General features: G+C 37.9%; 1 protein-coding gene across 1 annotated transcript; it reads left to right on the top strand.

Annotated features, from left to right (window-relative positions):
• The first annotated feature begins 453 nt into the window (after window positions 1–453).
• LOC139591343 (uncharacterized) lies at window positions 454–24639 on the top strand. Its single transcript, XM_071429903.1, has 5 exons — window positions 454–705; window positions 808–7130; window positions 11516–11664; window positions 15876–16015; window positions 16835–24639. Exons 1-2 carry the CDS (start codon window positions 454–456, stop codon window positions 1549–1551), a joined length of 996 nt encoding a protein of 331 aa, XP_071286004.1. The 3' UTR covers window positions 1552–7130; window positions 11516–11664; window positions 15876–16015; window positions 16835–24639.
• Window positions 24640–25975: the final 1336 nt, after the last annotated feature.

Here is a 25975-nt window from a genome sequence, read left to right as displayed (position 1 = left end):
TGGCCGAGCGCCTGTCAGAGTGCGCGGCGCCGGGACCGCCCCGCAGCGCCCGGCCCGGCCCCGCGCCCGCTCCCGGCCGGGTCCCGCCCCGCCCGGCTGACAGCCGCCACCGCCCCCTCGCCGGGGAGGCCCCTCGCGGCGGCGGCGGCGGGCGGAGGAGCAGGGGCGGCCGCGCCGCCATGTTGGGAAGGTCACGCCAGGAGAGGGAGGACCGGCGCGGCAGCGGCGGGAGCGCTCCGGGGTGGGCACGGGGATGGGAGACGGAAAAACCGCCAGCCTCTGGTGGCCGGGGAGCGATGCGAGGGGGGCTCCCGCGGCCAGGGAGAAGGAAGGTCAGCTCCGAGCGGTCATGTAGCCCCGATAACAGAAAATAATCGGGGGCGGGAAGGGGAGGGGGGGAGAATCACAGCGTTAAAGTTGAAAGACAAATGACACCATCTCAGTGGCACCGTGATGTCCGTGTCTGTCACTCCACGTCCCCCGTTCCCCCTCTCTTCCCGCCTCCGCCGGACTGACACCGTCACAGCCGCAGGTCGCCCCAGCAGGGAAGCCCAGAATAACAGGCGACCGCCCAAAATAGGGGGTTACTGGGGGAGAAGCGGAAAGGCACCGGGCTCCACCGAGGACAAGGACAGCAGGACACCTGGGGACAGAACGGGAATCACTGGGGGCAAGGTTGTCTCTCGCCAAGCATCGGGAGGACCGGTGGGTCTCAGTGACCGGGGACGCGGCTCATGTCCCATTAGGTGACGAATCTCTGAGACATTGCGCTGATATTTTCGGCTAAACATTAGTTTCAAATGAAAGGAGCTGCATGGGAAAGTTACTGCCAAATTGCTGACGAGTAAAACTGTCCAAGGAGACCCCGGTGCCGGTCTGACCCGCCGTCGCTTCCCCGGCCCGTTCTCTCCCTCCGATCCCTTTCGCCGCCTCTGCCGCAAGCATCAGAGCTCTTCCCTCCCCTGGAATAACCGCAATAAATTTTATCTCAGCGCTAAACTCGAGAGCCCAGGAGTCGCCCTGTGTAAACACAGGTTGTTCGCGGTCAGGCTGAGACGACAGTCGGGAAGAGCAGCCTTTTCTCCCTTGCCGAGGCACCCGCGCCCCGTGGGGACGGCCCTGCCCCGCCGCCGGAGCGGGACCGCAGCTGCCGGCTCGGTCCCGGCCCCGGCCCCGCGGCGCGGTCCCCGCAGCCGCCGCTCCACTGGCGGGAGGCCGAGGCAGTGTCCGTGGTGCTGCTCTGGCTGCCCGTCCGCAGGGCCAGCCGGGCTGTCGGTATCGCACCCCGGCGCGGGGCTCGCCCCTTCCTCCGCCGCTTACACGGAGAGGAGCCCCGCTTGCACGGTGTTTCTGCTCCGCCCTGCCCGCGGAGGAGATAGCGGTGGTCCCGGTGTTATCGTACGGCAAAAACCTGGGGCAGAGCGCGGCGCCCGCCCCGCGGCCAAGCGGCTTCCCCGGGCGGTGCTGTCGGTCTGCGGGGTCCCTCCGGGCCGCGCCGTGCCCCGCCGGGTCCCTCCGCGGGCATTTAGGCGCACTTGGTTATCAGCTTAATTGCTCGGGTTTAGCTCCCTGCTATCCTGTGCCAGGGGCAAAGTGCACTGAAGCCACAATAGGCAGATAAAATTAATTTGACTAGACCTTAACGATGCTAGTAGGCTTGTCAGATGCCAGGGATTTGTCAAATTATATTTTCAAAAAATAAGTCCTCAGAATACAACATTTTTGGAAAAATACAGAAAGAGGACCTAATGCCTTATGAGGTCAATGCCTTGCAGTCACAGTCTGGCCAACTTTCTGACCTAACATTTTTGCAGAGGACGCCAACTTTTTGGTAGCTTCATTCCCCTGTCCCTTTCCTCTTCACTCTCATCTCTCTTCAGAAGATCGTACCAGCATCCTAGAAAAAGCAAGTGGATAATAAGGTGTGTGTTTTACTTCCTTCTCTTTTCCTGTCCCTTTCTTCTTTTGATTTTAGAGCTGTGACTGAAATTCATGCACATTCTTCACTCCAAACATATTCACCTATGGAAGCACTCAGTTTCTTTCAGCCCAAACTTCCCAGTCCCTTTCAGTGCTCTTTTTAGCCTGTGACTCTTCCTATTCACTGGTTTATTTCTCTGTCAACACAAGTGGGCTGTGATCACTCCATACAACATAAATTGCTGCTCTGCTTTCATTCTTCTCTTCACTCACATTATCTTTCTGTTGAATGGTTACAGTCATTGTTCATGGCTCCTCTTCTAATTTTTAATTAATTGCTTTCAGTCCTTTATTTATTCACTTTGAGATTGAACAAAGATTTCTTATTCTCTGCTGGTGTCAAGACCATAATGCTTTCTTGCTCTCTTGTGCTACCTAGGTAGCAGAGAGACACTCATGCTGTCTCACAGGCTACCTCCAAATCTCTGGGCATTACAAGAAGGAAGTAGCCTCCCATGATGGGCTGTATCTCCCAATTCCCTTCTGAGGCCATGGGAATTGCATAACACTATCAAGGTACTGTGGGTACTCCTAGCTCCCTAATTTGGAAATAGAGAGTAAGGTAAATTCATGCTGCTAGGCAGAAGTTGCATCTTCTGTTCATTGGAATGCCGATCCACTGCCCATTGTTACAAATCCTCTTCAATGATGGAGATACCTATTTAACAGCAAATATGAGATTTCAGATGTTCAGCACACAGAGAATTGCAGAATGCATGGAGAATGTCCTTATACATCACTGGGGCCTTTTAGGCAGTTAACTAAAAAATTCTAAAAATTACCCACAGCTTTTGCAAATCAGTCCTCATCTGGTGTTCTTATAGCCCCTTTGCTTAATGCACTGTCTCATTATTTTCTTTTATATTTGATAATTTGGGTAGAGATGTTGCCTCACATTGAGTGTAAAACAAGAAAAACTATACAACTGTGATTCAGCAGTCTTAGATACACTCCTTTATAGTGTATTATTTTTGTTGGACTTTTTATTATATTTCTTTTTGAACTTGTATTTTGTCACGTTTAACAGCAGGTTTGGTCTTGCAAAGGATGACTGTGGTTAATATCATGTGGACAATTAAAAAAGGCTTAGTTCCTATGGAGATCACATTCATGCATATAGTACTCTCATCTCTCTCATTTATCTTTAGGCTACTACCCAGGTGTTTTACTAGTTCTAAACCAAGGAACAAATTTTCCTGGAATAAATTCTCTCAAACAACTAGTAATCACTTTTCTCCTCCTACTCAAAGCTAGCATTTTTGCCCTTATAGATATGACTTGTCATGCCAATCAGTGATGAGATTTTTAAGAGAAATATGTTTGTGCATGTAGTGAGCTGTGCCTTTCCCCATCCCCAGGATGTGTGAGGTCCAGAATCCAGTATACTTTGCAGCTCTCATCCTCTGGAACTTCCAGAGCTCTTACTTGTCAGCAGTCACACCTGTTGCCCTAGCTTCAAAATAAGCTCTATCATTTTGTTCCACACAATTCCACATTCTGCCCCACTTCTGCATCTCCTGGCCTGAACAGTTCCCTCCTAAGCTCTGTCTCCTCTCCGCTCACTCATTTCATAGGGTAGGGGTTATTTGGAAGAGGGGACTTTTACTAAACAGACAGAAATTCCTGAGTGAGCTGGAGATTCACAGGGTCACTATGAGACGAACAAAAATCTTGTCATTTGGGAGGAATTTATAAGAACTATAAACACTGCTTGTTATCTTAGGGTCATCTCTGACTCATTTCTAGCTTTTACCCTACTCTTTCTGTCCGTGGCCAAAATTTTACTTCCGTCAGCTTAATTCTGTGTGCTGACTTGTTCTAGCTGTTTGCAGTGTAAATAGCACAGAAGAAATCTAGTCGTGGTATCTGTGATTTCTTCTTTCCTTCCCTGGAGACATGGAAAGAAGACTGGGATTTAAAATTGTGATTTATGCATCTCAGGTTTTGTTGAAATACAGAACTGTTGCTGATTTAGCTGTTATTTTCTGTGTTCTACTGAGAAGGAATATTTATGGTAACTCAGATAAATCTTGTCCTACTCGTTTCAGGGAAGTAATCATCTGTGGAAGTTGAATGAGAGTTAGTGAATTGCCTATATATATAGGCAATGATTATTTGATGATTGGAAGGGACAGACAAACCTATTACTGCAAGAAACGAGGATTGTTGGCAGAGATTCTACCCCACTTTTTAGAACTTTAACAGAAGTAATTCTATAGAGAAAAAAGAAAGTCAGTATTGGGATTAATATTACTAAAGCCTCACTTTCAGGTACTTATTGAACTGTCTACAGTTTTAATGAGAAAATGGGATTGACAATAAACTTCCTCCTCCCCCACCCTGCTATTTATATTTTTGTCAATATGAGACAGAAACACCACATTCTTATTTTTTGCTCCCATCCAGACCTTCCTCCCCGCTCCCACTACCCTTGCAGGTGCTTCTGATGTGTTAGTGTTTAAAATCACCCCCAGTTTCTATTGAATATTTAATTTGGGGAGCATTTCCAGAAGTTGAAGTGCCATATGAAGGATGAAAAATATGAAATATAATTATTTGGGAAAGGAGAATATAATCCTCACATAGAGGTTCCTGCTGATAGGTCTTGGTTAACAATGGTATTTTAACTATTTTAAATTCATTGACTTGCACTAATCCAATGTAATCTATAATCTTAATTGTTCCAACAGAGCCCCCAAAAATTATTGAGTAGATGAAAAACACATTTAAAGACTGTGTTCAAGATTTTTCAATTCGGAAAAAGTTTGGGAATTTAGTAAGAATCATCTTTAAGGCAGGATCATGATTCTACTTATATCCTATGGTATGTAAACCAAAAAAGCATATTGCACTTCTTAGTACAGGGATAAAGGAACACTATTTGTATAAAATAAGTATAAAAGGCTTAGTATTCTCAGGTTTTTTTCTCCTATGCAGAAACAAGTAGAAGAGAACAAATTTATACAGAAACCGCCTCTTTGCTCAAGATAACTCTTTTTTAATCTGAAACCAAGAGGTTCTGAAGAGCTATAGATATATAGCAAGCAACTTAAATGAAAGTTGCCTGCCTAAAACATTCATCAATCCTCTTTTTCCCCACAAGCATTGAAAGTAAATTTTATATTATAGCTAAATAGTCTTCCATTATTATGCCCAAGGACCTTTGTTTTTGTCCAGAAAAGTAAAGAGACACTCATTTTCATCCAACATAATTGACTCCCAATCAAGTACAGGAAGACATAAAGCAATCAGTGATAATAAGTCATCCTTTCCCAATGGCAAGTCAGGATGACCCCAGAGAACCTCTTAAGCAAGACACCAGCAGTTAGACACCAGTATGACTGACAGCCACTCCTTCCTCCTCCCCTCCTTCCTCATTGATGGAGTAAGTTTATGTTTGTTACATGAATATACAAAGAGTTAGGTCTGCAACTACAAACCTAGAAAGAGAAAAATACTGGCTTTGCATGTATTGTATTAAGTTTCCTGCAGTCAAAACACCGGGATCAGCAAATACATTATGTTCCCAGGATCCTTCCCTGCCACTGAGGCTCACTGGTACAAAAGGAATCAGATCCAGACTATTATATTTTCTTAGTTTCCAGATTAAGGTGATTGCATGCAAACTGCAAACTGCTTGTGCTAGCCCGCAGACTGCCCCTGGGAATCATGTGGGAGCATGTTGAAGCTGTCTAAATGATGATTCTAACAATTTAAATCTACCAGTGATTGTTTTAACATCCTGGAAGTTCCACAACACTTGTTAAATTTACTAATACAGATTGAGCCTCAGAAAACATTTGTGATGCTTTTGGCCACCAATGTTCCAAATAGCCTACAATCACTAGGATGAAGGAGCAGGAGAGTTTTGGTCACAACAATAAATGTGACCAAAACTGACAATCAGCAAATGTGGGCAGCATATGATCCAGCTGCACCACAAATACAATCTTGTTGCACCGAGACCTTCTGTTCTTACACACACCACAAATACATGAAGAGCTGATCATTTACTTCTCCTTTACAAACACTACTGCACTCTGTTCATTAACAGGACTTTGTTGTTTAATTGGCTTATAATTTTAACAAAACCTGTGGTTTGAGAGGTCCTGAAACAAGCTTACAATTATGACAGTTGACTCAGTAGGCTGCAAATTCTCTTTCTGCTCTCATTAAGAGAGAAGGGTATACACAAAGTAAGACTAATGAGTAAAAAACTTATCTAAATTAGACATGACAATGCTGTTTCTATGCTAGAGTTTTATTTCTGTGAAAAGAAACTTGAGCTAACTTTAATAAATAAATTTAGGTGTCATGCATTTTAATTTAACCTTATAAAACCTTACCATGACTAAAATGAGCTACAGGTATTGTATCAATGGCAATTGTATTATTTCTCATTCTAGGGGACTTCCTGTTGAATCGAGTGGGTATACAAAGACAAGAATATAACAAAAATAGCAAATAGATACACAGATATCTAAATGCCAAAGACAAAGGCTAAAACTAATATCAGATCTGTATAATTACACAGAGATTTCCACAAACATACTGTATAATTAACAACAGACAAGAGCAAACAAACAGGAAAGCCCAAACACAGTGATTTTAATACCTGCTCAGGAAGTAGCCTGCCTGAGAATAAAACTGTGGTCTGTGTTAGTTTCATTCAAATTATTTTCATTGACGTGATACAAAATGCAGTCATTTCTTGAGTCCATAGTTCTCTAAAGCATAGTGAGCTGAATCTGTGTCATCCCTATCAGTTAACTTCCCTACCCATCACTTACTGCCTTCTGTCACAAGGACACTGCAGCCTCCCCAGCTAACGTGCTCAGGACATGCTCCTAGAGACTTTTTCTCATTGAGCAATTCCATTTTTATAGGTTTTCTAATTTAAACACATAACATACTTTCCCATCCAGAGTGACTACAGTTTTCTGTTATTCCAGCAATATTTTTTTTTTTTTGCTTTCATCTCTGACTGAGCCACCTGAGGAAGTGAAGAGAGGGGAGAAGACAATGCATCTTGTTAGGGCAGGAAAGTAGGGAAACAACTGCCTTTGAAGAATTAAAGCCAGCATGGATCCTGAGAGCTACCTCATTACATAGAACAAACAATAACACTGGAGAAAGGGTAACAGGAGCAGGTATTTTTGCAGTGGGAAAAACTTGAATGCTTTTATTCTGCAAATAGTAGTCATGGCTTGTTATTTCTTCTCAGCATTAATGGAGAACATGCATGTACTGAAAACTGCCCACAAACCACTTGATGTATTGTTTGCTTTATCCTTTCTATTTTTTCCACATTATACTGTTAAGTGTCCTAACCAGACTGTGTTTACATGTATCCCTAAGCAAGCCACAACTGTTGCTAGCTACATATCATCTTTATAGTCTCATTATCTCTGGTTCTCTGAATTCTGTCTGGCTCACAGACTAACTTAGTATTTAACACTTGCTTGTAATGAGTCTTCTCAAAGCCTCCTAAATCAGTGTGCCCTGCATGCAAGATAAGTGTTTAGCTCCTCAGTTATAGTGACCTGCATGTTCATTTTCCCAACTAGCTATCTAGCATCAGCTTAAGAGTAGAGCCTCGGGTGTTGTCTGAAAAGTAAGATTTTAACAATCTGAGCTATGCAGAAGCTGTCTCTTAAATATTTTTAATGTTATACACATGCAAAAGAACCACAGACCAATGTCTAGCGTGTTCTTTTGCAGTTCAGAACATTCTTTAAGTATTTTTCTGTTTACAAAAATAAAGATACTAAATAATGAAGATACTGAATTAGAAAACTCTCTGTCCAGTAGAAAAAAGAAAGCTGTTCTGTTTCTTCTAAGGAATACTGGGAATACTGCCTCATTTATAATTTGTATTTTGGATTATATATATATATATATATATATATATATATATATATATATATACATATAAAAATATATATAAATAAAACATTGTAAATAAATGACAAAATACTGGAGTGGATAAGAAATATCATGGGCATTCTTTTCAATAAAAGAGAAGTGCTTGTTTTTTAGTCTATGTATTTAATCTTCTAAAAAACACTAGATTAAACCAACTTTGAAACCTGCTCATTACCAGTTTCTTATGTCAGTTTTCTTAGCAATTCTGATGATCTCAGCACAATAGTGTCAGAACTGTTTCTTCAGTGTTTTGCACAAATATTTTTATTATCCTGGCACTACAATAGATTGCGTCATCGAGATACCATGAAGTTTTAGAAGTTCACTGTTTTCCCTTAATAGTCAATGGATCTATTATCTAAACTATCTGCCAGAGATTAAAAGTTGCTCATTTCAGAGATATAAAATACTTCTTGTTATTTCGAGGGTGTATACCAGAGCCAGTTCACAGCTTCTTTCATAAGGAAGACGTAACAAAAGAGATGTCCTAGAGGCAGCAAAACTCCAGCAAACATAAATTTTTCATCCAGGATTCCTTTTATAGGAATTCCCTGAGTTCATACTTGGTAAGTTTGAATCTGGGCTCTTTCATCTTACAAAGTTAGGGGTGAGGTTTCCTTAGTAGTGTGCAGCATGATAGATGATCCTTCAAAAGTCATTGACAATCCTTTCAAGGCACATATGACAATATTTTGAAGTAGAGTAGGGTTTGAAAAGAAACCAAACAAGAAGCACAGAAATAGGGTGAGATGATCTCATCTATGTTAAGAAAGACAAGCAGTGGCATGTTGGTCTGTCTGAGCCTTTCAGCTGGCCTTCAGGCTTGCCTTTGGGTGGCTTGTGGTCTGCATAATGTCTCAAGGCCAGTGTGATATGTTTTAAGTGAGTTTCCAAAGATGAAAGAAGTAATTCCTGTATTTGTTTCTACCTCAAGCCTAAAGAATCAGGAGTTGCAGCTGAAGGTTACTTCAGTTATTGAAGTTATCATATTGAATGAAATGCAGCAACTGTCAAATTTTCTATTTTCTGTTTTGTTTGCTTTTTTTCTTAGTAAATATTCCTACTATATCTACTAAAAATATAAATAGTTATAATAATATGAAGTGAATTGAGTCTATGTTGCATTCAGTTCCCTAATTCCATCAGATCAGGATATCTGGCATAGTGGTTTGCATGCTAAATAATAAGACAACACTGTGTTCTTGGTGCATTTATTCATTCCTCATCTGATAGAAGTAATTAAGCATCTCTATACAATTTTGAGATGTTTAATAACAAAAAGTCTTGGGACAATTTATCAAAGTCACAGAAATGTTTCAGTCTTACTTTCTGAAAGTGGGATTCCTACACTACTTTTCTAGAAATGCAACCAGAATAGAACAGGAAGGTAAAATTGATGAAAAGCAAAGAGAATAAGTACAGCAAATAAGGAAATCCAGAAATAACAATAAGCCAGTAGTTTAAAAGGTGGGTATTGAAGAGAAAACTGAAAATGGATATGGAGCAACTTGAGATCAAAAAGAAGACATTAAAAAATATGAAAAAAGAGACATAAGAGAAAATTTTTGAGTTCCACTAGTAGCTCATAGAAGCATGGAAGCTATTATTTGTAATAGCTCATTTAGAAAAGTCACTGTAAGAACTAGTGGTCAATATGTTGTTACATTACAAAGAAATTTCTTAGAGCTTTTATGCCATTAGTTACAGTGGCAGAGAACCATACGAGGAATTATACAAATTTAACAGAGTATGTATGTCTGAGCAGCAGTGTCTGGGTCATTGCCAACATCTAAACTCTATTTAATTTCCTAGGTATGTTGCCTTTCACACTCATGTTCTAGAATTAGCCAATCCCAAAAAATGAACAAAGAAAGGGAATGATATGGGAATAATCTTCAGCTTGTCCCCATAGAATCTTCTTGTGCCTTTTGGCTCCATAGAGCATATTGAGGATTTGCAATTATTCTTCCTCTGTGAAGCCCTCAGGGAAAGGCACACACAGGGAAATCTCCACATTCCCATCACATGATCCCTCCGCAATAAACTGAAAAAAGAAAGCCTTTCTAAAAGGAGACCTGAAAACAAATTTCTTTGGGATATTACTCTTCCTGTCAGAACATCTCCCCAGTAAAAATTGTTTCAGCAATCCATGTGCCAGAATGTTATGGCTAGAAAGTATTTGTTAAAGATGTATTGCTACCCTTGTATAAAACATTTATTTTATTCCCATAACATTCTCAATAAGTAGCAAATGTATATTTCTTGGTCCCCATTGTTTCAGGCCAAAATTTGTACCAAAGTCATGACAACATTTAGAATAGACACAATGAGGCAAATATCTTGATCAGGGCAGAACCTGGTAGATACCTGTGTGTGTTTTCCCCTTGTTTTCCTTCCCTCTGTAACTATACAGATGGAAGAATCACAGCTCAGTGGGGTTTTTTTCCTTCATTTCATTTTTTTCTATTGTAGGCCGAGAAGAATAAAGAAAACTGCCAGTTTAGGATTTTAAGCCTAAAACAGTACAGTTCCTGATGATTGGAAATATGGTTACCTTAAAATCATGGCTGCAGGTCACTTGAACTGCATTTGTAAAAATGAAAATAACAAGAATTTCATATATATTTGTGCCATTTTACTCCTGTTGTGGTAATTGATGCTCTGACAAGGCTGAGTTTGTTCCTTTAACACCTATGTACATTCTATCCACAAGCAGCTAAATAGTTGCTTAGTTGCTTCCCTTACATAATTCACACAGAATGGCATTAAACCTGAAGATGATGTTCTAGATTGTTTAGGCTTGTGGTGGCTAGAACCATCTTCTGTGATCCTCTCCAAGCTTATTACAGCTGTATTTTATATATATATATATAACTATCATACAATGATTTATATGTACCTAGTCAGATAAAACAATAATTTCTTACACCAAGCTATATGCAAACCCAGAGCAGAATTTTACATAAATTAATAACCACTTCTGGTTTAAACCACAGTGTGTCATGGGGAAAGAAAAGGAAATGTTATTATATCCTTTTTGCTGTTGAGTTAATATTGTTAAGACTAGGCCTTTCATGGAAATTTTTGGTATTCACATGGTGTAAGAACATCCAGTATTTGTAATATTTGAAATATTCATTTGTTTGAGGTTCTTTCACACAATATATTTGCATGGATCCAAACAGCAGACATAATATGTTTTTTCTGAAATACTTGATAAAGATGACATAGAATAAGAATAAGCTTTGGAAAGTACTCCATATTTTAAATCACCTCTGTTTTCTTTATGAAATAAAACATTACTTTGAATAGCTAGGTCATTTCCATCTATAAAAAGCAGAGAAATCAGTGTTTTGTCTGATTGTATTTTGCAATCCCTTCAATCTATTTAGCTTAACAGATGTACGAATGCACATGGATGGAAACAACTCAATCTTTTTCAAGCCTGATGCTCAAGAAAATAATCAGGGCAGTGAGCTGGTGATGCTATGCCTTGTATTTTGTAACTGAAACTATTGCAGAGGGGATATTGGAAGCAAAAGAGTATTATTTTTTAGAAAACTATGGATTTCATATTGGTTATCTAATATCCAACCTATGTCATTCCCAGAAATCACTCCAGTTCAAAAGACGTGGCTGTCCTACTCAACTCTGAGTGTCATGCTGCTTCTGCTGGAATTAATGGTTCATCCAAACTGAAGGTGCTGTTAGACCCTGAGCCTAGGTGCAGGCAGTGGCTGCATTCTGTGGTGGAATAAGGTGAGATGCAATTCAATATAATTTTCTCTCTTCCTCTATCTTTATTTTCTGTACTCCAGTTTAGACTGGAAGATGAAACAGCCGTAGGGAGGAAAGTCAGTGTGTGCTGTGCATCAGGATAGCTGACCTGCAGGATCAGTTACAAACTGCTCAAGACTGTTAGTGTAAATGCAGTCCAGGGAGAGATATTAATGAATATAAATTCAACAGAATATAATCAGTGAAGGCTACTTTTCCAATTTCATCATACTTTTGTAAGGAGTGATAGGATTCAAAATAAATCTCTGATGGTGCTCCTCGGTTTAATGAGCAGCCACCTGTACTGCCAGATGTACAGATCCTCAGGCTTTTCTACCTTTCAAGTCAGTATTCTGCAATCTAGTCACTCCAACCAGCAGTCAGGTAGCAAACATTCAGCATGGCTCACTCAGGAATTTCAGCTGGGATTTGGACCCTACAGGACTTTCCTTGGGGGAACTTGTCACAGCGTGTTTGTGCTGACACAGGGTTTTAGAAACAAAGTAATTTATATTACTTTTTGCAAGGTAAAAAGCCTTTGGGAAAAGTAATAAATAAATAAATCCTCTTTGTGAGCAAATCCCTCCACTGAAAAGAAAACAAACAAAAAATTGTCCTCTTGTTTTGAACTGATATCAATGGCACATTTTGGATGGCTTCTTCTTTCTTCTCAAGCTTCCAGCTATTTGCAGGATTTTTGATATTTGTGGTTTCCCCTGATCAGAGATTACTGACTTATCTATGTTTTATTCCTGCCAAGCACCCTTATCCCAATCTACCCAATATTCAAACACTTTTATCTATTACTCTTCAGAGGTAGAGGGAATTTGTACCAGTATCATTATTGTACCTTTCTATCTCACTTTTTAAAGTCTTCCTTTATTGCTCTCCTTTATCTAATGCCTTGCTGTTGAGCAGACAGGCAACAATACAAAGCCAAACACATTAGTCATTGAAAGTACCTCCCTCACCCTTCATCAGAATCTGTTTTGTTTCTTCTGCAGCTGTATCTTACACAAAGACACATTCATGAAATCACACACAACTTTGATTATTTTGAAGACATGGAAAAAACAAGGAACGGGAGAAAAACAAGCAAAAAATCCAGAAGTAGAAATATCTTCTTTAATTGCTTTCATACTGAAATTAAATTATATTCTACAAGAAAATGCTCAGGATGTCTAAACCAAATACTTGGGAAGTGATATGAGATGTAATGAAAACAAGTACTTTTTTTTTAATAGTTCATCTGAAAATGCTTACATGCAATTTTACCTACAGTGACACTTACTGTGTTGGTAGACAAACACAGAGGTTGAAATTAGTAGATATAAATCATTCTGACTTATAAACACAATGGAAAATTGCAGGTTTAGTTGAGACCTGTTCTTAAATATAGACTCTTAGTTTTCAAGAGGTGAAAAAGAAAGGTGGGAGAGAATAAGAGAAATTATTTATTTGGGTTGAACAGAAACAGCAATAATTCAGACTTACTAGAAAAAATGAGAACTTCCACATCTCTGAGTTTTTTTTACAAAAGAAAATTCCTCATTTGAGCATGGGTTAAGGTTTCCAGCCTTTGGAGTAAACACTTTAGAAAGCACTGCAATCTTTTTTCTTTTTTCAATGTCAACTGAAACAAAGCCAGGATTAGTGCTCAGTGGATTTTCTGAAATAAGTGAGTCTCACACATAAATATACTCATTGGATCCAACTCTACTCAAAATGGTTATAAATTTGCTTCATGCACAATGACTACAACACAATTCAGGCTCAGATTTTGAATGGAATCTCAGGCAGATTTGCCATGTGTTATATATTCCACTTGAAGCTATCCAGATTGAATAAATAGACATCAGTTTATATTCTGCATAGTAATTAATACAAAGGTTTGAATTATCCTAAGAACCTGGGCCTTGAAAATTCAGAATTAAATTGACCATCCTGCCTGAAATCCAACAGTTATGGAATACCGTACATTCCTTAATACACCATATTACAAACACAAACACAGTTAACAACAGTACAGGTAATAACAATATCAAAACCTAGTAGCAATATATTGGTACCCAGTTACCAAATTTCTTCTGAAGAACTGTTGTTACTCTCTGGAAAACAATACAAATCACAGGAGTTCCCAGGGAAGTGCTGTTAAGGGATCATTGCTCTTACATGGTTATGTCTCAAGCAAGCATATGGATAAAAAAAGCACTAATTTAAAAAGTATTATGGAGGTCATGAAGCATAAACACACTGCATAAGCCCTGGTTAGGCAAAACCCTAAGTTTCCCTGTTTTCTTTCATTCCATATTTTTATCCTGGATGGAAACAAAGTCAACATTCTCTCTCAACTCTCCAAATAAATTTTCCAGGAATCAGGTGTTTCAAGCTCAACAGAGGCGATGAGAAAGAATGAGGGTGTAGGGTTATTGTAAGCAACCACAGTAGGAAATTCACATCTATCGTTTCAAGCACTGTAGTAAGTATTTTAAAACTTCCCTAACGGTAAGCTAAGATTCACAAATCCATATTGCTTTAGTAATAAGGGAAGTTCCAATGGCTCTGGTTCTGCAATCGTCACTGTTATTAACAGCTGTTTGTTCACCTCAGTTTGTGGAGAAGGAAAGAGATCATTATTAATGCCGATGGGAATTCTTTTTATGTATGGTACAACCAGCTAGTTACAAAATAAAAAATTACAAAAATAAAGGGAGAGAAAAATCCTAAAATGTAGTGTCTAGGTAATGTTATCCTCATGGAATTGAGATATATGGTGGGAATGGGCCTATACATATTAATAGAGATAAATAAAACAATAGATATTATCAAATAAATAAAGTATAATGTCAATAAATTGGAAAGAGTAGCCTGGAAATAGCACACAAACTGTTTCCAAAATCAAGTAGAACTGATGTAAAGCCTGGAGGCAATGAAGCCGAAGAGAGGTTAATCTGATCATGCAGCAATCCTTATGACCTCTTTATGTTGATAGGATCATTCCTCTTAAGCGGAATTAAAACTTATGGAGGAATAAATATGCTAAACTGTGCTGAGATGAAAATGATTATCAAATTATATATTGCTGAAAATAGCTGTGATGTGAAGGCTGCCCGTGAGACAGCACTTGCCATCACTGCGTCACTACCTGCTCCTGAAGGCAAGGGGCTGATTTTGAATAACCTGCTTCTGCAGGAATCTGTTGATTTGCCCAGTGTTGCTTCATTACTTCAGCAGTCTTCTCTCTTCTCCAGCAGTTAGCAGACCACCATGAGGCAGTTATGTTTTACATTTGCTTCAACTGAAAATAATGCTAATGAAACATCAACCAGACCATTCATGATAGGTCTAATTTTGGCAGACTGAAATTAGTAAGTGCTATTATATTTTTTGTATCACAATTCATACAAAGACCTGGATGTTTCAAGAAAAAATTAAACTAAGATGCCTATCATTTAGCATTTTGAAAGAAATCCAACAAATCCAAAATTTCTGATACAGATTGTGAATGCAATATCTTGTGTAGTGTGTATAAACACTGAAATAAGGTTAAAAACCTCAATCAACTTCCATACTTTAGAACATCTGGAGGTCAAAAGACATTTTTAAAGGGATGGCAAATGAACTGAATAAGAGGGAAAATAGATTTAATGAAAGTGCTTAAGAAAAAACTTTTCTTTAATTGCAAAGTATTATTGTTAACAACATTCACGTCAAGCTTTTACCTCATTGCAATTGTGTCTTCCTTTGGACACAAGTAATCAAACTGTGTCAGTATAATTTAATTCTTTTGGGCATAATAAGCTTAATGCTTTATATAGCAGTGCTAAACCTAACAAGTGCACAGAGTCCTGTAGGTGCAAAGAGCAATCCTTCATTGCATAAACCATCGTGTGCAATCACCCCAGTTCAGACAAAGCCATGAACACCTGCAAGAACCATTTCAGAGGGGTCAGCACCTGGCACAACACAAAACTATTTGTGCAAGAGAATTTTCTAGCCACTAAAAATGTATTTACAAAGCATGGATGCTCTTTTTTTCCTTCATTTTGCAAGACTTGATGTTATAGCAGAATATGCACTGCACTCTACACACACTAAATGCTCAGATGCAGTTTCAGAAATATTTTAATTAAAATGAGTTATCAATTACTTGAAAATAATTGCCCTCAAATGTTTCCTTACTCTCTTTACAGGTGTGAAAATTTCTGAATAGTAATTCTTTCTGGGAGCAAGATGGGGGAAGGAAGACAACTCATATCATAGACTCTTTTTATTGTAATGCTGAAGGCTATGTCTGTAGTTGATATGTGGCATATAAAAAGACAAAGTATAGGTAGGTCTGATTATCTTTTTTTTTTAAACCTGAGGTGACTTCTGAATATAGACAAATCTCCTATGGAAAAGCAGCCAACCTTCTATTTAAAATATAGAAAAATATTTTTGTATAAAATATATAGTTTTTAAGTTGTGTTTAACTGTAAGGATCAATATTTGAATTGATATCATGTGATTAAATTAGCTATTTCTTTTGGAGTATAGCTACTGTTATTAAGATACATACATAATATCTTTTATATCCAAATTTTTTTGTCCTAAAATGTTTTCCTAAATTTCCTTAAATTGCGAGTCCCCTCTCCTCGACTACTATAAAGCATCATTCCTGGCAGAACTATTTAAAGTATTAATTTTAAAAAACTTGCTTCTTATGCTAAGTGTAGACGTAGCATGCGAATTATTAGAAACAAAATACAGTTCACCTTCTGTGGTATTTGCTGTTGGCTTTTTTCTAATTAAAAAATGTCTTCTAAACCAAACCAAAACAAAACAATCAAAAAAAACCCCAAACAAACATAAAAAAGCTTTCTTTCTTTCTCCTATACTGGAGAAAATACTAGAGTCCTGAACAGACCTCAGCATTTCAGGATTTGTTGCCATGATGTATTTAAGTGTATTTATTTACGTTTGTGTGTGTGTGTGTGAATTATTTTCCATGAATGTGAAACTCTTTTGTATGTTTCTTGTGGTTATGCACTTACTGAACTGACATTTGAAAAATACATGTGACTCATATTGTCTCCAGTTTTGGGGAAAACTTCTGGATTCCCACAACTTCCAAAAGAAGGAACTTATGGAAACCTTTTGATTTGCCTAGGTGGTGTGGCCAACTTCAACAACTTCTTATCTTCAAGCAAGACACCAGTTGTCTCCCCTCTGTTGCTTTTGCAGCAATTGGACACTAAATTTAATACACAGGAGAAATATTGAGCTTCAAGGTGCTTCCAGGGAGAGAAGCAGAGAAATGGATCCCTCTTTGCATTGTACACTTGAGGAGGCACTGAATGAAGACATGAACCAAAATATAGTCCTAAAATCACTGTAAGGGTGTAAGAATAATGCCATGCATAGGGGTGTCAGCTCTCTTGAGGATTAAGGTAAAAGAAGCAAAGACTTGCACCATCATGAAAAATTGCCTCTTCTTCAAAGAGACACTGTCCCACTTTAGTAGTCATGATAGTACCTCTGTATTTCATGTACATAGATTTTCATGTCAAACATATGCTTCTGATTATTCTAAGACTTCAGTTTTCTTAACTGTTCTACACAGCAAGGCGTGGATTTTTTAAAATTGTACTATAAATAGTCATTCCTCTATTCAACTTGACACATATGGTCATTCTATCATTTTTGCCAAAACAAGGGAAACCAAATAAAGATTTGGGGAAAAAAATGGGAAGAGGAAGAATGGTGAGGTAAAGTGTTTCCTGCACTTTGTCAGACTTCTTTATTCTCAGAATTTCGTCATCTTTTTCACACAGAATCTACACAGAAACACACTCACAATGCTGACAAGTCCACTCTGTTCAGGTTTACTTCTCTTTTCCCTTTAAGATAATAAAAATCATAACAAGAATAACAAAGATGTTATAGTCCACTAACTTCACAAGAAATTGAAGCAATACTTAGGGTGTAAAGAATAAAAGTTTGACCGTGCACTTCTAAATTATAGCTTTAGTTTTTTTCTTAACTTTGAAAAGATCTGTACTATTGCTTCCCAATTGGTTCATGAGGGCCATTTTTAATTTTTTTTTTTTTTTTTGGAGCAGCAAGATAAAAATTTTATTTAGAAAGATGGGTGAATATGGAAAATTGGGATCCAAAGCTGAGATTCAAACACTCTCAGGATTTGCACACATTCAAATCCAGACAGAAAAACATCTGTATGTCTCCTGGCTCTGACCTAAAAACTCACACCAAAAAATCTGGTAGGCTTTTTGGCTAAGGCCTGTCTATATTTAATAATCTTTTTTATACATTTGAGAATCTAAATAATTAACCTTGTTTCTTTGCAGGAGATCTTTCTAAAGTTGTGAATGAAAACAGTACCTCCATTCAGGAATACTGATCCTATACACACTGACCTCTGAGAAAAAAGAAGAAGCATTGTAAAAAAACCAACATCTATATGGGGACTTATACTCCTAGGTGGGGGTAGATTTCAAAATATTTTCAGGAGTTTCTCCAGCAGATGAATGTCTCAATGACCATGTAATTTATCTTATCTGTCATGCCTGGTAACATGTAAGACAGAAAACATTATTTCTTTTCCCACCACCCAAGAACATTCTGTATTTTCATAAGAAACAATACAAATAGCAGGCAAATTCTCTTCTTCTCCTCTGTCTCTAAAAGAGTTGGATGTAGTTGACCTGCAGGGCTGGCATGAAGACTGAACACCTGTAACCATCCTGTTTGCACTGAGGAAGCTGAACCCTAAAGCAGAAGAGTCAGCATATAAACTAAAGGAACTTTATTTGATAATTTTATGTAGAAACAGAAAGAGATGGTTATAGATTAGATTATTCAACTTTATGTTAATGTATTCCACCAGATAAAAAATAAGATATCTATGTTAACTCTAAATAAATTCACACCAGGAAGAGTCTCCTGTAAAATGAATTGAAATGCAGACAGGAAAATGAACAATAGTAGTTTTGATCCTTATTTTAGGATCCTTATTTTAGGAGTAACCTTGATCCTTATTTTAGGGATTATTCAAAGACTTACCCAACACAGGTGTATATGTATGTCACCTATGGGATTTCTCTGAGCTTTTCACTAGATGAATACTGTCATATATTATATTCTGGCTTTTAATCAATCCTTCTGTGCAGTTCCTGTGACTGGAACAACAGGAGGGATGGCCAGCTCCACAGCATCTTGCTCTAATCATCACTTCTCAAGAGAAAGCAGCCCCCTGCAAATCAGAAGTATTCACTCCTCAGGTGCTTTCCCACAAAATCCTTCAGACGGGAGGCTTAAAATAAGCCCTTAAATGGATCAGATTGTGCTCCTGGGGAGTAGTTGCTTTTGTGTTCTCTGCTTTTTCTGAGAAAAGGATCAGCAAAACATCTGCTGTAGGATATGAAGTAGTTGGAAAAAAGAGGCTTTTAAGGGCCTAAATTAGAATAAGGGAGATGAATCTGGGAAAACCGATAAGCAGTATTAATAATTTGTAAACCACCAAAGATACTTCCATCATATCTACCACTATTACATACAAAAAATATGATAAATTGTAGCTTACTGTAAAGAAGACAGTAAAGATTCTAGCATTTACAATTGTTTGAGAAACTTTAAATCTTCCTTTGTATGTAATTCTTGAGAAATCAGAATAAACATGAAGATCATGCCATGATCATGATCATGTAATTGAAGGCAGTGTTGTAATAGATATATACAAATGCAGCAACATATTACTGGTATCTTTTTCTGAACTATAGAGTTTTTTCCTCTAGACTCAGTAATGTGTAGCATTTTACACTAAGCAGTCCTATCTTCATATTTCTCAGTTGTATGACTTATAATGTGTAGGAGAGCCCTCAAGATGTCACCTGTAAGACACCTTGGCTATGGAGAGAATTTTAAACGGTGCTGTAGTTTTATACATTTTTCATCTTCTGAGATAAAATGTTAAAGGGCCTGATAGGGTAGCCAAGAAAGTAATTTCTATGAACTATACCAACAGTATCATATAGGTTTAAATAATTTCTGAGAAAAATATAATAAAAGAAGATCACTTAGGATGTAAAAGAAGCTGTTGAAATGTAGGTCTCAGAGATTATGAAAGCCACACACTAGCCCTGCAGCAAGTACTGGCTTCCACAATTACCTACTGCTACTAAGGTTTGGTTGCTCAGCCTTAGATATTCCAGGAAAAATACATGAGAAAGGGATTGAGAATTTTTTTAAATTTTGTGACAGTAGTCACTGATGCCGGGACCGTTTCCAGTAACAACTGCCCTAAGGTAACAGCACAGTCAACAGCTATGAAGTCCAAAAATTAGAAATTTGTTTGGCATAGAAATCAGTAATTTTGAGGAAAGGAGTCAACTGAAGAGTATTTCATGCATCTGGCATCTGTTGAGTAGCTGCTCTGTACAGTGTGGAAGGATATTGTAGGAAAATATTTGAAACAAACTGGAAACAAGTAGCTTAAAACAAGCCTTCTGGGGACTGAGAAAGATTCTGTGTTGATAACAATATGGAAAAGATAAAATATGAGGCTTCTGGGAAAAGGGTGAACCACAAAATAGGCATGGCTTGTAATATGACTGAACATAACCCTAATTATAACTTTCCAAAACCTTAGTTTCCAGAAAAGCTAAAAGCACGTCTCTTAAAAATGAAAACAACTGAGGTTATTAATAAATAATAAACTACATGACAAGTAAAATAAATGTTATTTTTAATTTTCTAGAAATACTTATATTAATCTGTGAGTTCTTAAAACAGGCCATTTTCAGTCTGAGTGAGAAAATTGGAACTGGGATCTACAATAATAAAGCTGCTCTGAATAATGATTTCATACAAGGGTTTGTCTAGTGTTAGATGATAGAAGGCTGTGAATAAACTAATATTCTTTAAGCCCTAATGGGATTAAGGCAGCAACATGATGCAATTTGATTATTTCCAATAAGAAGCTGAAAGCATTTGGCTTTCACTGTCATAATAGAATCACTCTTTTCTAAGCAGTTTTAATTTTGATGGGATATCCAATATAACATTATGTGGATCAGCTTAAAGGCAGTTATGTTTGATTATTTTCCTTTCTTTGTTTATTATGTTCCTACTGATATTTTAAATAAAAGGGTCTCTGCAATTCAAAGGCAAACAGATTCAAAAGCTGTAATTAACAAACTCTAGATATGAGTGACTCTAAATATATACAAATACAAGAGAAATCTTGAGCCAAATCTGAGCATGATGAATAAATTATTCTAAGAACCACTACTTAAGTATCATCAGCAATGCCAGGAGCAAATTTTAAATTGGAAACATGATTTTTTATTTTCCCAGCTGCAGGCAACAAAAAGCCTGACCTGCTTGTAATTGTGCATTCTTAAATCTCTGTTAGAGAACCTTTGACCTCAGGCAAGTGACCAGGCCCACAATTCCCTTTTGTAAGTCCTGTGGCGACATTGGGTTTGGGTTGCTTCTGCCACCACACTCTAAGGTGATCATCACACTAAGGTGATGCACTTAACCAAATGAGTCTACAAGGCTCCTTTGGCTTTAGCAGGAGCAAGTTCTCTACCTTCTCATTCCAGCTCTTTGTTCAGCTCAGCCTCCTATTTTAGTATTAGCCTCTTAACCCTATGATCACCAATTTTCTTAAGCTTATCATGAAAATGTCTGCTTCACTCATCAGTGGGCTCTGAGCATTTGCACATCAACGTTGCCCTGTATGTTTGCACTGGGTAGGTGCTAATGCTCATCTCAGAAATTCACCTATCTGCCAAAAACAGAAGGTGTTATTTCTATTTTGTCAGATCACAAGTCAGTGGCTTCACGTATACAAGAAACAAACAAACAAAAAATGAAAAGAGAATGACGATGTGGGAGACAGTCTTGCTCAGTCATTCCCCAAATCCACAGCTTCTGTACAGGCTGAAGGAACTCAAAGGTCTCTCTGAAGTGCAAAACATTTTCTAGTGGCAAAGAAAAAAGGAATTTTGCCTTGGGACATTGCAGTGTAAAGGGCCAGGTCAAAAGATTCAGAGAGCAGAGCTTTTTGCTACTTTCAAGTTGTCAGGTTTAGTTTGTGCTAAAAGGCACCGTGGTCCCTGGTGAAAGGTAAGAAGCTGTTTAGACCTCACAGAGAAAAGAAACTACCATTCACTGTGGTTCATGAGACTTTTCCTGCTGTCAGAATCCTTCATAGTCCAGAGACCTTGTTTACCTGCCCTAGCTCCCAGGGAAGCTCTTTGTGCTGGGGACTCCATTGCCCTCCTGAGGGGGAAAGTCAGACTTCTCCTTTCATGTGCCATAAATCTACCTGAGTGTTGAGGGAATTCCTCCTTCACCTTTCCAATTACACCCTGTTTTACCAGACTGCATAAATAAGAGAAGCATTTATTTCTAAAGCTTCCTTCATTAAAACAATTGCCCCTTTTCTTTGGGCAGCAAGGTGGTTATTATTGTTACATTAAAATTAATACTTGAGTGGATGTATAATGAGCAGAAATTGTTAATCTTTTAAGGCAAATTTGCATTCACTGACATGTTGACACTGAGGTCTCTCTATTGCAGCAAAGCACTTTTGTTTTGGTGTTGACATTTCAATTTGACATTCTTAGGCTCTAAAACATCTCTAAAAGGGCAGCTGACACCAGCCCCCTCTTTTCCTTTTTATACACCCTTGCCACTGCACAGTGTGAATTTGGCTGCATATATTTTAGAGAAGTAAGGCATCTAGTAATGCCTTAAGTGTTACACTTGTGTTCTGCTCATCCCTTGAATTTAGACAGGGGTTCTTCTCTTACCATTTTTGTCAGAGTTAAACTCTCGGGTACATCAGTGCAGAAGTGAAAATTTCTACCATTTATTGACATTTATACCACAGACATATCAAACCACTTGATAGACAAGACCTTTCTATATTTGCTAATCGGATAAAACGACAGAAATCCAACCACAACTGAAGAGTCATGTTTTTATTTCAATACCAGGTATGGATACAACCAAATAGTGAAATATAGATCTGAAACTACATCAATTGTTTCTGAAGGTGACAAAATCTTCTGTGTAATTTCTCCTCCCACTATATTTTTCTGGACTCCTCTCTTTAAGAGGCTTTTTGTGTCTATACAGAGACACTAATGAATCATTTTCCTTCCCAACTAGCCCCATATCTACTAAAAAAATAAAGGAAAATATTTTAAAATTGAATAACTGGAGTGTTAGCCATTATGTTGTCAACAACTGAGTAGCATGAAGCTCTTTGCTCACCACCCCCTACCCATGCTGGGATGGGAAGGAGAATAAGAAAAGAGTTAATACTTGTGGGCTGAGATAACAACAGCTTAAAAATTGAAATAAAATACAATGTTATAATATTACCACAGTAATAATAATAATGGAAAGGGAGATAACAACTAAAGAGAGAAATAAAATCCAAGGAAGATAAGTGATGCACAATACAATTGCTCACCAGTTGCTGACCAATGCCCAGCTTATCCCTGAGCAGCTATCAGCCCCTCTGAGCTGATTCCCCCCAATTTATGTATTGAGAATGATGTTCTCTGATACAGAACTTCCCTAAGCTACCTGTCCTGGCTATGGTCCCTCCCAGCTTCTTGTATACCTGCTTAACAGCAGAGCATGAGACACTGAAAGGCCTTGACTAAGAGCAAGCACTAAATATGAGTGTGTTGTCTACATTATCCTCACACTGAGTGAAAAAAGCACAACACAGTAGTACCAGTTACTTGGAAAAAAATTGACTCTATCCCAGCTAAAATCAGGAGCAGTTTGTACAAAAATTAGAAGCAAACAAAGAAACACAACTTCTCAAAATGTCACCAGCAATGTAAGCTCTGTAAAGGGCTTTGAATAGGCCACAGTTGCATGTAGACAACATCGTATGTTGTGCTGAACAGAGTGTCAGTTCCTTGTCCAAGGGAACCTCCCTCTTAAGAGCATCTGATGACTTCCATGAAAGAGCAATCCCATTGAGGTAAGAGGAATATATGATTGTCAAGCTTAGCTCAGCTTATTAAAATGTCAGAGAACAGGGGAACACCCACTTTCACTCTATGACTTCTTCCTTCAAGCATCTCAAATCAAAAGCATTCTTTTAGTGCTGGCTAATATCAAGAAAACATATAAGATACGCCTATAAACTGTGCAAAACTGAGCTCCATTTCTAACTGTGAAAAAAGAAAGAATAGCAGTTAGAGAAAATCATGGTACAACACCACTGATGAAAGTTATAACCAATGATGAAATAGTATTTCTTAGAATTTCAGCTGAATACTTCAGACTTTGAGAACCATGCTGTTTATAAAAACAATGCATATTTCTGCTTTTCATAGTAGGAAGCAGCTAAAGAAAAAAAATCAGTCTTGAAGGAGATAAAATATCTGTTACATTAACTACTTAGCTGTGGGAATATATTTTCCATGTTTTAAAGAACCAGACAGGGTATATATGCACATTTTAATATGCCATATTCTCTACAAATTAAATGCAGTTTAATTTTATGAATTAAGAAATGAACATGAGTTCTGTTGACAAGTGAGCATACTATATGTAACATTGATTTTAAAAACCTATTTAAATGAGTAAAGGACTGTTTTCAGACACTCCATTTTTCTCTCTCTTCTTGTCAAAGAAGTTTCTCCCATGTTGCACAACATAATTGCGATATTGGGGAAAATTTTATTTCAATTGTGTTTTACATTATATATTTAGCATGGAGAGCAAGTACACCTGAGGTATTTGGGGTGGGAGGGATTGTGAAGACCTGTGAAATTTCTGTTAAGTGTGTGAAGCTGAAGAAACAGGAAAAAGAGAAGGCTGAATATGAAATCAGCCATGTAAGTTGACTGGATTAATATTTATTTATCTAGAGTGATGTATGTGGCAAATATTGCAGCATTATGCCTCTGGTCTCAATAATTGCAGTGGAGTTGCTTGCAATACCTAACAAAGCAGATGAAATGCTGGCCTTAGTGTCTGCTGAACAATGGTTATACACAGAAAAATTTGTAATGTTCTAGGAGCTAGCACACTAATTATTTTTTTCTGAGAAGTCACACAAGCTTGGTCACATGAAGGATTTGAAGAGGGCCACTCCTTCTGGGAGTTGTCCCTAGTTGAGAAAGGGAGCAGAGAAGCATAGAGATGCAAAAGTGTGGATTTCCAGTCCAGCTGTATGAACTCTATTTAAAATCTTGAGATGCCACCAGTAGTAGGGAGCTCCTGCCAATGAGTACTCATGTTATAACATGATAGGCAGTTCCCACTTCAGCCTGATAAACTGCAACAGGATAAGAAAACCTCTCTGCTCTTAGAACTTAAAACTGAATTTCCAGCTGAACAAGTGTTTCTTGGGACTGTAAGGAGGCTTTGCTCTATGTAATAGAAATTATTATATTTTATGGAATATCAATTTTGATTATAAAATGTTAAATTTGACTATTTGACTATGAAGACTATTGTAGAAATAATCTTCCCTGCAACAAGAATAATGTATGCATCTGCAACCTGGAAATTATGCAAATCACACATATATAAAGATCACATGGCACCTTTATTTCTAAATAGAAAAACTATTTGATCATTTATTAGGGGATAATGTGCCAAGAGTGCAACTGTGAGAATAATGTTGTTGCTTGTGACAAGTCTGTCCTTACAGGAGGAGGGTATAAAGAAAACATATTTCATCCACATACCACAAACTATCTACATTTTAGCAGATGTTTTCTCACAGCAGAAATTTCGGAAACAAAAAGTCAGTCTTCCTAACCACAAGGTATGAATCACACTACCGTAGCATGGAAACCAAGATGATGCACACTCAGAAACAACAAATAAAATTAAAGATAGCAGTCTATTGTGATAGCTATAATTCTTAAGAATTTCTACTGGAAACCTTGTCTGCTTTATTAACAAATCAAATTCTATAGTTTACTTATGAATGAGACAGATTAAATTCTTCTGCCTCTGAGTAGTTTCAGTTTATATTTAGTCTCTTATTTTAAATTATGAGTCACTGAGCTTTATGGACATGAGAGGCTACTTGCAGTTAAATTTTACAGGAATTAAGAGTAAATTTGCTTTTCATTTCTTGAATCCTTCCATCACTTTTTTTTTCTCCATATTTTGCTCTAGATTATCATTCTTTTTTTCTTGCAGGGAAAGTGAGAGCGAGGAGTCATGACCTGACTCTAATCTGACCATCAGGTCCCTCTGAATTAAAAAATGATAATTAAAAAATCTAAATTTCTGG

Source organism: Agelaius tricolor, unplaced genomic scaffold, assembly GCF_023055355.1.
Source record: "Agelaius tricolor isolate 1412-34295 unplaced genomic scaffold, bAgeTri1.0.p SCAF_6, whole genome shotgun sequence".
Classification (NCBI taxonomy): Eukaryota; Metazoa; Chordata; class Aves; order Passeriformes; family Icteridae; genus Agelaius; species Agelaius tricolor.
This window is presented reverse-complemented; position numbering and strand designations above follow the sequence as displayed.

What these genes read in the sequence shown, in the direction of transcription:
- LOC139591343 (XM_071429903.1), top strand. Translation starts at nt 454, where the DNA reads ATGTCCGTGTCTGTCACTCCACGTCCCCCGTTCCCCCTCTCTTCCCGC. An exon ending in GCCAAGCATCGGGAGGACCG is followed by an intron (nt 706 to 807) that starts GTGGGTCTCAGT and finishes TTCAAATGAAAG; the next exon opens with GAGCTGCATGGGAAAGTTAC.